This window comes from Myripristis murdjan, chromosome 16 (genome assembly GCF_902150065.1).
Source record: "Myripristis murdjan chromosome 16, fMyrMur1.1, whole genome shotgun sequence".
Lineage (NCBI taxonomy): Eukaryota > Metazoa > Chordata > Actinopteri > Holocentriformes > Holocentridae > Myripristis > Myripristis murdjan.
The window spans coordinates 34429671-34442170 of record NC_043995.1 but is presented as its reverse complement, the minus strand read 5'-3'; the positions used below and the strand labels follow the sequence as shown (position 1 = coordinate 34442170).

At 48.6% G+C, this 12500-nt stretch overlaps 2 protein-coding genes across 2 annotated transcripts in view; both read left to right on the top strand.

Annotated features, from left to right (window-relative positions):
* Positions 1-6486, top strand: part of adam15 (ADAM metallopeptidase domain 15) — a 35316-nt gene extending 28830 nt beyond the window's left edge. Inside the window, exons 24-25 of the mRNA XM_030072634.1 lie at positions 3119-3258; positions 3474-6486. Of these exons, the coding sequence (XP_029928494.1) occupies positions 3119-3258; positions 3474-3540 (207 nt within the window). The 3' untranslated portion in view covers positions 3541-6486. The remainder of the gene's footprint in view (positions 1-3118; positions 3259-3473) is intronic.
* Positions 6487-10594: 4108 nt separating this feature from the next.
* LOC115374513 (semaphorin-4A-like) overlaps positions 10595-12500 on the top strand; it is a 15193-nt gene continuing 13287 nt past the window's right edge. Inside the window, exon 1 of the mRNA XM_030073485.1 lies at positions 10595-10753. Coding sequence (XP_029929345.1) covers positions 10660-10753 — 94 coding nt within the window. The 5' untranslated portion in view covers positions 10595-10659. The remainder of the gene's footprint in view (positions 10754-12500) is intronic.

Genomic DNA, 12500 nt, shown 5'->3' with positions numbered 1-12500 from the left:
CAGGCAGACAGACAGGCAGACAGACAGACAGACAGACAGGCAGGCAGACAGACAGACAGACAGACAGGCAGCTAGACAGACAGACAGACAGACAGACAGACAGACAGACAGGTAGGTAGGCAGACAGACAGGCAGGCAGGCAGGCAGACAGGCAGGCAGGCAGACAGACAGACAGACAGACAGGCAGGCAGGCAGACAGACAGACAGACAGACAGACAGGCAGACAGACAGACAGGCAGACAGACAGACAGGCAGGCAGACAGACAGGAAGCAGCAGGTTCTGCTCTGATGCTCTCACTCTGCTCTCTGCTGCCTCAGTCGGCTAACCTGCGCCCGGCGCCCCCCTGCAAGCCTCTGCCCCCCGACCCCCTAACCCCCAGCACCAAGGTACAGTCACCGCTCACTGCACTGCACCTGTCTGTCTGTCTGCCTGTCTGTCTGCCTGTCTGTCTGTGTGCTCCAGAGCCCTGAGGTGTCATATTGGTGTTTTCTTTCTCTCAGTGTTTCTCTGTTGGTCTGAGGGTTATAATAATATAATATAATATAATATAATATAATATAATATAATATAATATAATATAATATAATATAATATAACATAATAATATTAGGGTTATTGTTATGTTACTGATGAGGGTCAGAGCAGCTCAGGAAACTGAACCCAGCTGAGAGAGAAAGGCGGCTGTGAGCCCTCAGGGCCTCCGTAGCTGCAGCTGTCGTACCGCACTTCCTCGTCTCGCGGTCACATGACGTTTGTTGGCCGCCTGTCCGTCCGGTCTCAGGGGCGTGGCCTTGGAGTGGCGTTCTGTGTGTTTGCTGTGACAGAGAGAACGTGGCTTTAACACGTTCCACACGTTCTCCTGCTGCTGTTTCCTTCCTGCTGCTGTTTCCTTCCTGTTTCCTTCCTGCTGCTGTTTCCTTCCTGTTTCCTTCCTGCTGCTGTTTCCTTCCTGCTGCTGTTTCCTTCCTGTTTCCTTCCTGCTGCTGTTTCCTTCCTGTTTCCTTCCTGCTGCTGTTTCCTTCCTGCTGCTGTTTCCTACCTGCTGCTGTTTCCTACCTGCTGCTGTTTCCTTCCTGCTGCTGTTTCCTTCCTGTTTCCTTCCTGTTTCCTTCCTGTTTCCTTCCTGTTTCCTTCCTGCTGCGGTTTCCTTCCTGCTGCTGTTTCCTACCTGCTGCTGTTTCCTTCCTGTTTCCTTCCTGTTTCCTTCCTGCTGCTGTCTCCTTCCTGTTTCCTTCCTGCTGCTGTTTCCTTCCTGTTTCCTTCCTGTTTCCTTCCTGCTGCTGTTTCCTACCTGCTGGTGTTTCCTTCCTGTTTCCTTCCTGTTTCCTTCCTGCTGCTGTTTCCTTCCTGTTTCCTTCCTGTTTGCTTCCTGCTGTTATGCTGTGAGCGTCTCCACAGTGCAGACGGCTCTGATCTGCCTGCAGACAAACAGGAAGTGTCTCTCCTTCATCTCTGCATCAGAACGGAGGCGAAACACTCCTGACTTTTAATGTTGACCTGAATTTATTTTAAGAATTGACCAACTAATCTGGATCTAAGCTGTGTGTGTGTGTGTGTGTGTGTGTGTGTGTGTGTGTGTGTGTGTGTGTGTGTGTGTGTGTGTTCCGTGCTGTAAAGCAGTTCTTGGTCTGTCACAGCAAACCGCCGTCTGCCGCCTCCAGACTTCATAAACCTGTCTGCCTGTCTGTCTGCCTGTCTGTCTGTCTGTCTGTCTGTCTGCCTGTCTGTCTGCCTGTCTGCCTGTCTGTCTGTCTGTCTGCCTGCCTGTCTGCCTGCCTGTCTGCCTGTCTGTCTGTCTGTCTGCCTGTCTGTCTGTCTGTCTCGTTTCCTGTCTCACCTCCACTCTTCTCTCTGCTCCTCACTAACCTGCAGCTGCGACCAGCTCCGCCCAACAAGCCACTCCCCCCCAACCCCATTACACCTGGCCAGGTACTCCACACCTGCATGTACCTAGCGTGTAGTTAGCGTGTAGTTGGCGTGTAGTTAGCGTGTAGCTAGCGTGTGAACGCAGTGTAAATGGTGACTGGATCAAAGTGGAGCGTGTCTGATTGGTTTGCCGTGTGCCTGATTTTGCATAATTAGCATGAAACGTGGCGGAGTGCTGCCATTGGTGGAACCGAATCATTTCATTGGTGGAGTGGAGCTGATGGGCCGCTGCCATTGGTCGACTGATGAGTGGTTTTGCATAATCAACTCCATGCTTGATTAGCATAATTGCCTTTTTGATTGGAGTCATTGATTGGTGATTGGGTGGATGAGCGCCTCATCAGATGAGTGACAGAGGAGCTGAACCCGCAGGACGTGGATTATCCCGCGGGCTCGTCTGCACGCTAATCTGAGACAAACAGCCGCTGCTTTAATGCGTCCAGCTGTTACCACGGAAACAAATTATTCTGTTTTTATCTCTGATCTTGTCAAGTTTAATCAGCTCCTCTGCTCTCACTCACTCTCATCCTCAGTGGTCAAATCTTGTTTTTCTTCCAGTGGGCTGAGATAATCTGAGATAATCCCACTTGTTTCCTCTGCAGTTGGTCTTGTGTCAGGAGCAGGAAGGAGTCTGGGGAAACGGGCAGAGTGAGGCAGATCAGCCAAGAACATGACAATTCAAGAAAATTCTGGAAACCAGTTGATTAGTGTTAGAAACAAGTGGGATTATCTCAGATTATCTCATCCCACGGGCAGACTTCAAGAACTCTAAATGGACATTGGGAGGGTGTGATGCGACTTTTAATTCGCTGAAATGATATAAGGGCAATAAATGAAGGTTTGCTGCCCAGAACGAAGGAACCGGGTTCTTCACATAGAACGTGTAGAACCGGCGTGGGTTAGTTTGAATAACTTTATTAGCACCTCCTGGCCGGGTGGGCAGGTGGAAGGAGGAAGTTCAAGTTCAAATCATCTGCTGCTGATAAAGTTATTCCTTCCGTTAGCCCCGCCCACGCCGTGACCTCACCAACGGGAACCACCCAGAAATGCTCTGATTGGCCATGAAGCACAGGCCCACGCCGGTTCTACCCGGTTCTACCCGGTTCTACCCGGTTCTACCCGGTTCTGTTTCTGTGGTTCTTTGCATGTACGCTGAGCTGCATATGTGTCCCATGATGCATCTCTCTTCAGGTTGACGTTCCACCCAAACCCCCATTGCCCAAAAAGCCCCCCCCTCCGGACCTGCCCCCCCACCTGCACCACCCGGGCTACGCCACCGGCACCAAGCGCCCCCCGCAGGCAGCCGTCACACCTGCAGGCTTCCCCAACAGGTAGAGCTGTGTGTGTGTGTGTGTGTGTGTGTGTGTGTGTGTGTGTGTGTGTGTGTGTGTTGCCAGGTGGGTGGGGTTTAGGGAGCCAATCACAGGACGGCTCTTGAACTTGAAAAAAAATGAATGTTGGATCAAAGCTGAATGAATCAGTTAACAGGAAACAAGGTGAGAAATCCAAAGTGACAGTAACTCTTCTTCATCCTGTGTCTCCCCAGACCTCCTCCTCTTCCTCCGACTCGACCCACAATCCCCAGGAAGCCCGAGCCCTCCCCCCCGCTGTGACCTCAGCAGCCAACTCTGCGTCAGCCAATCAGGCGAGAGAGAGAGAGCGAGGGAAGCGTTTAAAGAGACAACTCGGATAAAAACACTGGTTGTGTTTTTACGTTTGACTGCGTCTGAGTCGCCGTCGATGCTCCGTTTGTGTTGCCATGGCGACGCAAAACCAGGAGAAGAGGAACTGAAGATGAGGATGATGAAGATGACTTAATTAGACAGTTGTCGGATTTCTCATCCAAGACACACACACACACACACACACACATGTAAACACAGCACGCGTACCCAGCATGTATCTCCAGAGCGGACTCAGCAGCGCCCCCTGGAGCCTGTGCCAGCTCAGTGCCTTGCTCAGCCTCACGGGCGGTGATGGAAGGCAGCGCAGACGCACAGCTGAACTCCACCCTCTTCTCATCCACTTTGACTGACAGTTCCCCCAAGTGATGTCACTTTAAAGGGGGCGGGGCTAAGGAGTAGCTCCACCCGCAGAGGAACACCTCAGGACACCTGAGCAGGAACCTGCAGGGGTTTGAACCTGCAACCTTCCAGCTGCAGAGGGAACAGCCTCAGCTGGATTTACCCCAGTGGTTCCCAAACTGGGGTCCAGGGACCTCCAGGGGCCCCTGAGGACGTTCCACATGTTTTCAGCTCAATGAGAGAAAGCATCAGCATGACTGGTCTGAGGCTGCGTCCACACCAAGGTGATTTTATTTTGAAAACACAACTTCCTCTCCCTGTTCCAGAATTCTGTCCAGACCAAGACGATGTTAAACACCAACGAGCGGCGTCCCAGCGCCACTTTGGTCCTGTTCCTCTGTCCAACCACCTGCATCCATCTGTGAAGCTCCGCCTCCTCTGGCCATGTGAATCACTCAGCCACGTTTTTGTGTCACTCCACTTCCTGTCCCCCTCAGGTTTGGACGTTGTTGAGACATTTGGAAGCCGATTAAACTCTGGGATGTCAAGAAACGACAGCTTACGTTTCAGAGGTCAGAGGTCAGAGGTCGGACAGGATGTGGAAACAGGCTGGTTATCTAGAAGGCAATGCAATAATAATAAAATACAGAAAAATATCTTATCGGTATAGGCTTCAGAAATGCTTCCATCCAATGGCAATTGAGTTTTTTGTTGTTTTTTTTTTTTAAATTACTAAAGTTGTGTTTTCAAAAACTCTGTGTGGACACAGCTCAAAGCTTCACCAGGTGGACTAAAGCTTCACCAGGTGGACTATGAAAAGGAGGTCTGAAGTGTCGGCCTCAGTGATCCGGGAGTTCTTGGACAAACAGCCGCTGGCTGAAAACAGAAGTGACTTTGGGAGATAAAATGTGGGATCGTCTGCAAACTGTTGCCTAACTCAGCTGCCGCCCGCCGCCGTCGCCCTGTCTGCCGCAGCGAGCCGAGGAAACCGGCTCCTCACCAACAACAAGCCTTACCGCCGGGGGACGTCCCGCGTGCCGGATCAGGTTCTTTACCGTCGTCCCAGCCTTGACATTTGTGTTCAGACAGCCGGGAGAATGTACGCCGCGTGTCCGTCAGCTGTTATCATGCCAAAGAAGAAGAAGAGCCCGAGAGGGTTTGGCTGGTCCTCGCCGTTCAAACTGTTGCCTTTTGAATTTGATTCAGTTTCCTGAATCTGGACAATCATGTTTTTATTAGGATTTAGAGCTCAGCCTCCTGCTGCATAGCATGAACTTATTTAGCTAAAAAAAAAAAAAAAAATGTAAAACCTCATAAAAAGTTTCTACTCCTTTTTTTCTTTTTCTTTTTTTTCTTTCTTTGCTGTTTCTCGACACCAGAAGGACACTGACTGGCCGCCCCTTTGGACCAATCAGCCAATCTAACTCCGTCTAACACGAGTGGATCTACAGTCATTTTTTATTGAGCCTTAAATAAAGTATATGATTGGCTGTGTGCCTCTGGGGGGGCGGGGCTCTGACACATGAGACCAGAAGAGTCTGAGATCAGGGAAACTTTAATCTGCTTTACATCTGCATTAACATACAGCTTCAGTCTCTGGATTATAATCTGACAGAGTTTAGCTGCTGTTAGAGAGATGGGAAACATAATTTTTTATTAAAATGCTTTTTATTGTCATCATGGGGTGAGGAAACATCCTGACGTTGTTTCTCTCAGCTGATTTCAAACCAGTGGTTTTTGTTGGAGCTTTAGCTTTAGCTTTAGCTTTAGCTAGCCATGGCCTGCTGCTCCAAGCCTCCAGAGCTGGAGTGGATTAAATCTCCACTTCGTCACTGCTAGTGGACTTCAGGAAGCCTCCCTCCCATCTCGGTGGAGGACGAAGACAGAACTCAGAGATAGTAAAAGAAAATTCCTGTTTCTCGCTGGGTTTGCCATTCCTTTAACGCCTCTCAGGTCATGTGATCACAGCAGACGGGACTTCCTGTCGGTCCGTCCCCAGCGATGCAGCTCACCTGCTCCTTTCTTCTCTTTTCTTTCTTTGATTCCTCTGTCCATTGTCCCGGCTCACTCTGTCCCTCCTCACACTCACCTGTCCCGTAAACCCGTCCCGCCCGCGGCGTCCAGCCTCTTTATGTTCCTGACAAAGACGCCGCCATCTCACCGCAACAACAACCAAAAGCCTGGTGTCACATGAGCACACGGCTGGGCGGGGCGGCATCCGTGATGCCAGATTAGATATCATCTGGGATTTTGGATTTTTAAATCCTGTCATGTAGAAGAAGCTGTTGTTCCTGGTGGTCCACGTGCCAGATCACACGTCTGCAGGCTGGGAACATCTGATCCAGCCCCACAGTATTGATTATTGATTATATTCTGCCCAGCCCGACATTAGCAGCTCAGTGTTTCTCCCAGAGAGTATATCCGATCATTCATTTGACTGATTGATTAACTGGTTGATTGATTGATTGATTGGCGTTCCCTGTCCGTGTGTTTGCTGCCGGGGGCAACGGCCTCAATTAAACAAACTGCTTCTGCTTTGTGTCTCCTCTGGTTTTCTTGTAAATATTTCAGTTGATTTTTAGGCTGAGGCGATTATGATGATGATGATGATGATGATGATGACGATGATGATATTGATTTTGTTTATCTTATTGATGAGTTGATTGATTTGCAGGGATGTCCAGTGGAAAATGAGCCAACAGAAACCCTCAGTTTAAATTAAAGAACTCCTTCTTCCCTGGAGAAGCTCATCCAGCCAATCAGCTGAGAGCAGGTGAGTCAGGTGGGTGGAGACGGCGCTCTGAAACATCAGCATTAAGAGCCGTGATGACGACCTCAGCCCTCCTCTTCCTGTTCCCTGGCTGCACGGCTGCTGTGTCTGATGGGAAATGAACACACACCTGTGCTGCCCCCTGCTGGCCATGTCACAGGCCTGCAGCTGATCCCCTCAGCAGATTCTACTCTGACATGGGATTCAGGAACAAGGAGATCCTGCTGATCTGAGCCCAGAATCAGCAGATTGTTTTCTTCTGAATCGGCCCAAGTCACAGCAACGTCTCTTCAGAGTCCAGATGCTGAGGAGGAGGTTGGGATTCTGGACTTTTGGGAATTTACTAAAAATGTACTATTTCAGAATTTCCAAGTTTTTCCTTCTTGGAATATTACCACAATTCAATTCAATTTTATTTATTTGTATAGCCCAGAATCACAAATTACAACTTTGTCTCTTGGACCCTCACATCGGATGAGGAACAACTCCCTAAAAAACCACCTCGCCTGGATCCATGTTTTCTCCCTGCGGAGGCCCTGATAGGCTGCAGAAAGCAACTTCAGCCCTGCGTTCCAATACTCACACTACCACACTATTTAGTAGGGAAAAAAGAATGAGTATGTCCCAGTACACAGTGTGTCAGATGCAGTATGCCAAAAGTACCAGGATGTTCTACTACATCACTCAGATTTCACAGTCTGCATGTCAGCATGCTGCTCTGGCCATTCTGACCCACAATCCTTTGCACAGCGGACGTTACGTCGCACTGACTGAGTTGCGTGTACAAGCCACGCCCACATACAGAAGACAGCACACACACACACACACACACACACACACACACGGCCCTCACCTGGCTCAGGTAGAGCAGCAGGTACAGGAAGACAGCAGATCAGAAATCAGACAGAGGACAGCGCAGTATGAAACAGCACCGCCATTTTGACAACAACATTCAAATGTGGAGCTACGGACGGAGGAGGAAGTGAGCGAGAGGGGCGGAGCTCAGGGAGGACGCATGGAGTGTGTCCCAATAGTATGCATACACATGCATACTGCATACTTCACTGCATACTTTGTAAGGGCAGCTGCAGTACATACTAAAAGTAAAAAGTATAAGTATAAGATTTGGAGCGCAGGGCAGGACTCTCCTGGAGCCACTAGGGGTCAGACTTCCAGGTCAGGACAGCATCACTTCCTGTCTCAGAGCAGCATCACTTCCTGTCTCAGAGCAGCATCACTTCCTGTCTGTGCAGCCAAAATGCATCTCGGAGCGGCTCAGAGGGGAAGAAGCTGCAGCCTCACAGCGGGACATGAGCTCGACTGTCTGCTGCACACACACACACACACACACACACACACAGTGGTCATGGTAAAACAGATGTGGGATCAGTGTGTGTGTGTGTGTGTGTGTTTGACGTCTCGGTTTATTAGAATACAGTTTTACTTCTGTCTTCGGTCTGAGGCTTTTCAGAATAAAAGCTCCAGTTCCCTGTGACCAGCCAATGAAAACACCAGCAGCTCCAGTTCTGTGCACCTGTGCTGGAGGGTGTGACACTGCAGCAGGTGTGCAGCAATCCTTTTTTTTTTTTTTTTTTTTCATTCTGATCCAATTCCAATACTAGAGCTCTTTTTTCTTGATTTTTACAATTATTATTATCATTATTATCATTATTATTATTGCTGTTATTATCATCACACAAACACAAACTCCTCTGATGTCCCGATAAACCTGAACACATCACACCCTGATGAACCTGAACACATCACACCCCGATGAACCTGAACACATCACATTCTCATGAACCTGAACACATCACACCCTGATGAACCTGAACACATCACATCCTGATGAACCTGAACACATCACATCCTGATGAACCTGAACACATCCTGATGAACCTGAACACATCACACCCTGATGAACCTGAACACATCACATCCTGATGAACCTGAACACATCACACCCTGATGAACCTGAACACATCCTGATGAACCTGAACACATCACATCCTGATGAACCTGAACACATCACAGCCTGACGAACCTGAACACACCCTGATGAACCTGAACACATCACATCCTGATGAACCTGAACACATCCTGATGAACCTGAACACATCACACCCTGATGAACCTGAACACATCCTGATGAACCTGAACACATCACATCCTGATGAACCTGAACACATCACAGCCTGACGAACCTGAACACACCCTGATGAACCTGAACACATCACATCCTGATGAACCTGAACACATCCTGATGAACCTGAACACATCACACCCTGACGAACCTGAACACATCACACCCTGACGAACCTGAACACATCACATCCTGATGAACCTGAACACATCACATCCTGATGAACCTGAACACATCACATCCTGATGAACCTGAACACATCACACCCTGATGAACCTGAACACATCACACCCTGACGAACCTGAACACACCCTGATGAACCTGAACACATCACATCCTGATGAACCTGAACACATCACACCCTGACGAACCTGAACACACCCTGATGAACCTGAACACATCACATCCTGATGAACCTGAACACATCCTGATGAACCTGAACACATCACATCCTGATGAACCTGAACACACCCTGATGAACCTGAACACATCACATCCTGATGAACCTGAACACATCACATCCTGATGAACCTGAACACATCACACCCTGACGAACCTGAACACACCCTGATGAACCTGAACACATCACATCCTGATGAACCTGAACACACCCTGATGAACCTGAACACATCGTGATGTGAGGCGTCCAGCGATGCCCCTAATTTTCATAAAGTAGCCTAGACCACTCCACCAGAACACACGCACACACACACACACACACACCCAGACTGCCTGTCTGTCATGTGGTCTGGCTGTGCTGTGAGAGCGGCGGCTGAGGTCGGAGGTTGTCCTAAAACAGGCGGCGCTCAGGTTCTCAGGCCTGTCAGTTATTTCAGTCTGATTTCAGAGAAGCTTCAGAGCCTGTCGTTATTCTCGGCCGCGGTGCTGTGGCGTGCACGTACGTGCACAGTGTGTGACATCACAGCCGGCGGCCGCCCGGTGGAGGTGTGAGGTGTGTGTCTGCCAGGTGGACGACACGGTGAAGCTCAGCTGCAGAGTGTCCCCCCCCCCCCAGAGGGCCACCACCCCCACCTAGGCCATTATTGTAAAGAACAGTCTGCTCTTAATTAACCTGCCTAGTCAAATAAAGGTTGTTGATGATGATGATGATGATGATGATGATGAGGATGATGATGATGATGATGATGATGATGCTGACCCTGTGAGCTGAGCTGAGGCTCCTGGGCCTCTGAACTCCTCACAGAGTGAATTAGTTTGGTCACAGGCCGAGTCACAGCTTCCCAGCAGAGACGAGTCAGCGCCGCTTTCAGCAAGAGATCAATAAAAACTGAGATGAGCCTCAGCTGTGTGTCAGAATAAAAGCCCAACCCCCCCCTCCCTCCCCCGCCTGACCACATGCTGAAGAGGAAGTTGGTGAGGCCGCTTCCTGAAAGTCTTTCAAGAAGCACTTGCACGCAACCTCTCACACACTTACACACTTACACACTTACACACACACACACACACACACACACACACACTTACACTCACCACACACACTCACCACACACACACACTCTCTGGCACACTGTCTTCTCTGTCAGAGCTTCACAGGCGACAGCAGAAGCCGCTGCAGGAGGGAAACAGCAACCAGCTCTGCATCGAACACCTGTCTGTCTGACTGTCTGTCTATCTGTCTATCTGTCTATCTATCTGTCTATCTATCTATCTATCTATCTATCTATCTATCTATCTATCTATCTATCTGTCTGTCTATCTATCTATCTATCTATCTATCTATCTATCTGTCTGTCTGTCTATCAGTGTGTGTGTGTGTGTGTGTGTCCTGTTCACCATGTGGCTGCTGGTCTTGCTGGTCCTGCTCGTTCCGCCGGGCTCCAGCTGTTGTCCTCTTCCTCCTCTTCCTCCTCGGTTCTCCTTCCTCCTCAGTAAGTAAACCACAGAATAATCATCAGAATAATCATCAGAATAATCATCAGAATAATCATCAGAATAATCATCATGCTGTTTTCCTTTAGAGCCTGTATTTGGTTGTGGTTGTCTTGGGGCTGTGGGTGGTGACGGGGTTAAAAAATCATGTGTGGAGTTTGTAAAGACGAGCGACTTTGTGAATATTTCTGTTTGGACCCGTCACACTGCTCTGGGCTCCCACCTCAACACACAGACACACACACCACCCTCTGTGTGTGTGTGTGTGTGTGTTATTCTGGAAAATCAAACTTATGATAGTCAGCAGTGACAGTGATATTTGTGTACTGATTAAATTATTCAAATAGCGCAAAATGAAATAACATAAAAATATAAAGTACATATATGTAGGCTATATATGTACTATATATACAATGTATATATCTTACAGTACATATTAAACTAAATCTAATGTGTATTTAATAAATTATTTAAAAATCACAAATTAGATTTAACTTAATAAATATTGTCAGATTATAGATATTGATATGTGAAGATCTTTGACCTTCACACACACGCCGCGTGCACACGCACGGATTTTAGAATCCATCAGCTGATAAAAGTCGTTAGACACAGAAACCTCGCGCTCTGAGTCCAGCGTGTTTTATTACTCCGTGCCAAAACCCTCAACACGGGACCAGAAGCAGCCAGGACGTCCCGACTCATCAGCTCAGAAACTGGACTGACGGCTGGAGGCGCTGCACTCAGCAGCTCCTGGACCAGCAGCTCCTGGACCAGCAGCTCCTGGACCAGCAGGTCCTGGACCAGCAGCTCCTGGACCAGCAGCTCCTGGACCAGCAGCTCCTGGACCAGCAGGTCCTGGACCAGCAGGTCCTGGATCAGTGTGACAGCCTCAGCTCCTCTGTGATTGACAGGCCGTCACTGTGCTCCATCAGGTTTTTAACCCTATAAAGCCATTCATATAATTTATGATACACATTTTCAATTCCGTTTTTCGTTTTCGGTTGAATCAATACTTGACCAAAATCCTGTTGTATACCTTTGAACACTTCCCCTGTTCACCCTGGACCATTGGCACTTCAAGTACATATCATATATCAAACACCAGAAAGGTCACGTAATAACACATTTTTTAATTTACTTTTTTTTAATGTATTTTGTTATAGGACTAAATTAAGGGTTCGGTTTCAAAACATTTGATTTTTCTGCCAATTCTTCCATAGTTCAGGCTTTACAGGTTATTAAACCACAGAAGAAGAGATGGCAGAGTCGCATGCAGACGTGACCGAGAGGTCGTGTTTATTTTTGAATGTGCGACACGTTCAGGTGACTTCCTGTGCAAAGACGCTGATGTGACCTTTGGTGTCACATGTGAGACTGCAGAGTCTGACTGACCAATCACAAACCCCCTAACACCTGGGATCAGGTACACCTTTAATACACTGCAGTAGTGTGGGTAGTACTCGCTGCAGTAGTGTGGGTAGTACTCACTGCAGTAGTGTGGGTAGTACTCCCTGCAGTAGTGTGGGTAGTACTCCCTGCAGTAGTGTGGGTAGTACTCACTGCAGTAGTGTGGGTAGTACTCACTGCAGTAGTGTGGGTAGTACACGCTGCAGTAGTGTGGGTAGTACACGCTGCAGTAGTGTGGGTAGTACTCGCTGCAGTAGTGTGGGTAGTACTCACTGCAGTAGTGTACTCACTGCAGTAGTGTGGGTAGTACTCGCTGCAGTAGTGTGGGTAGTACTC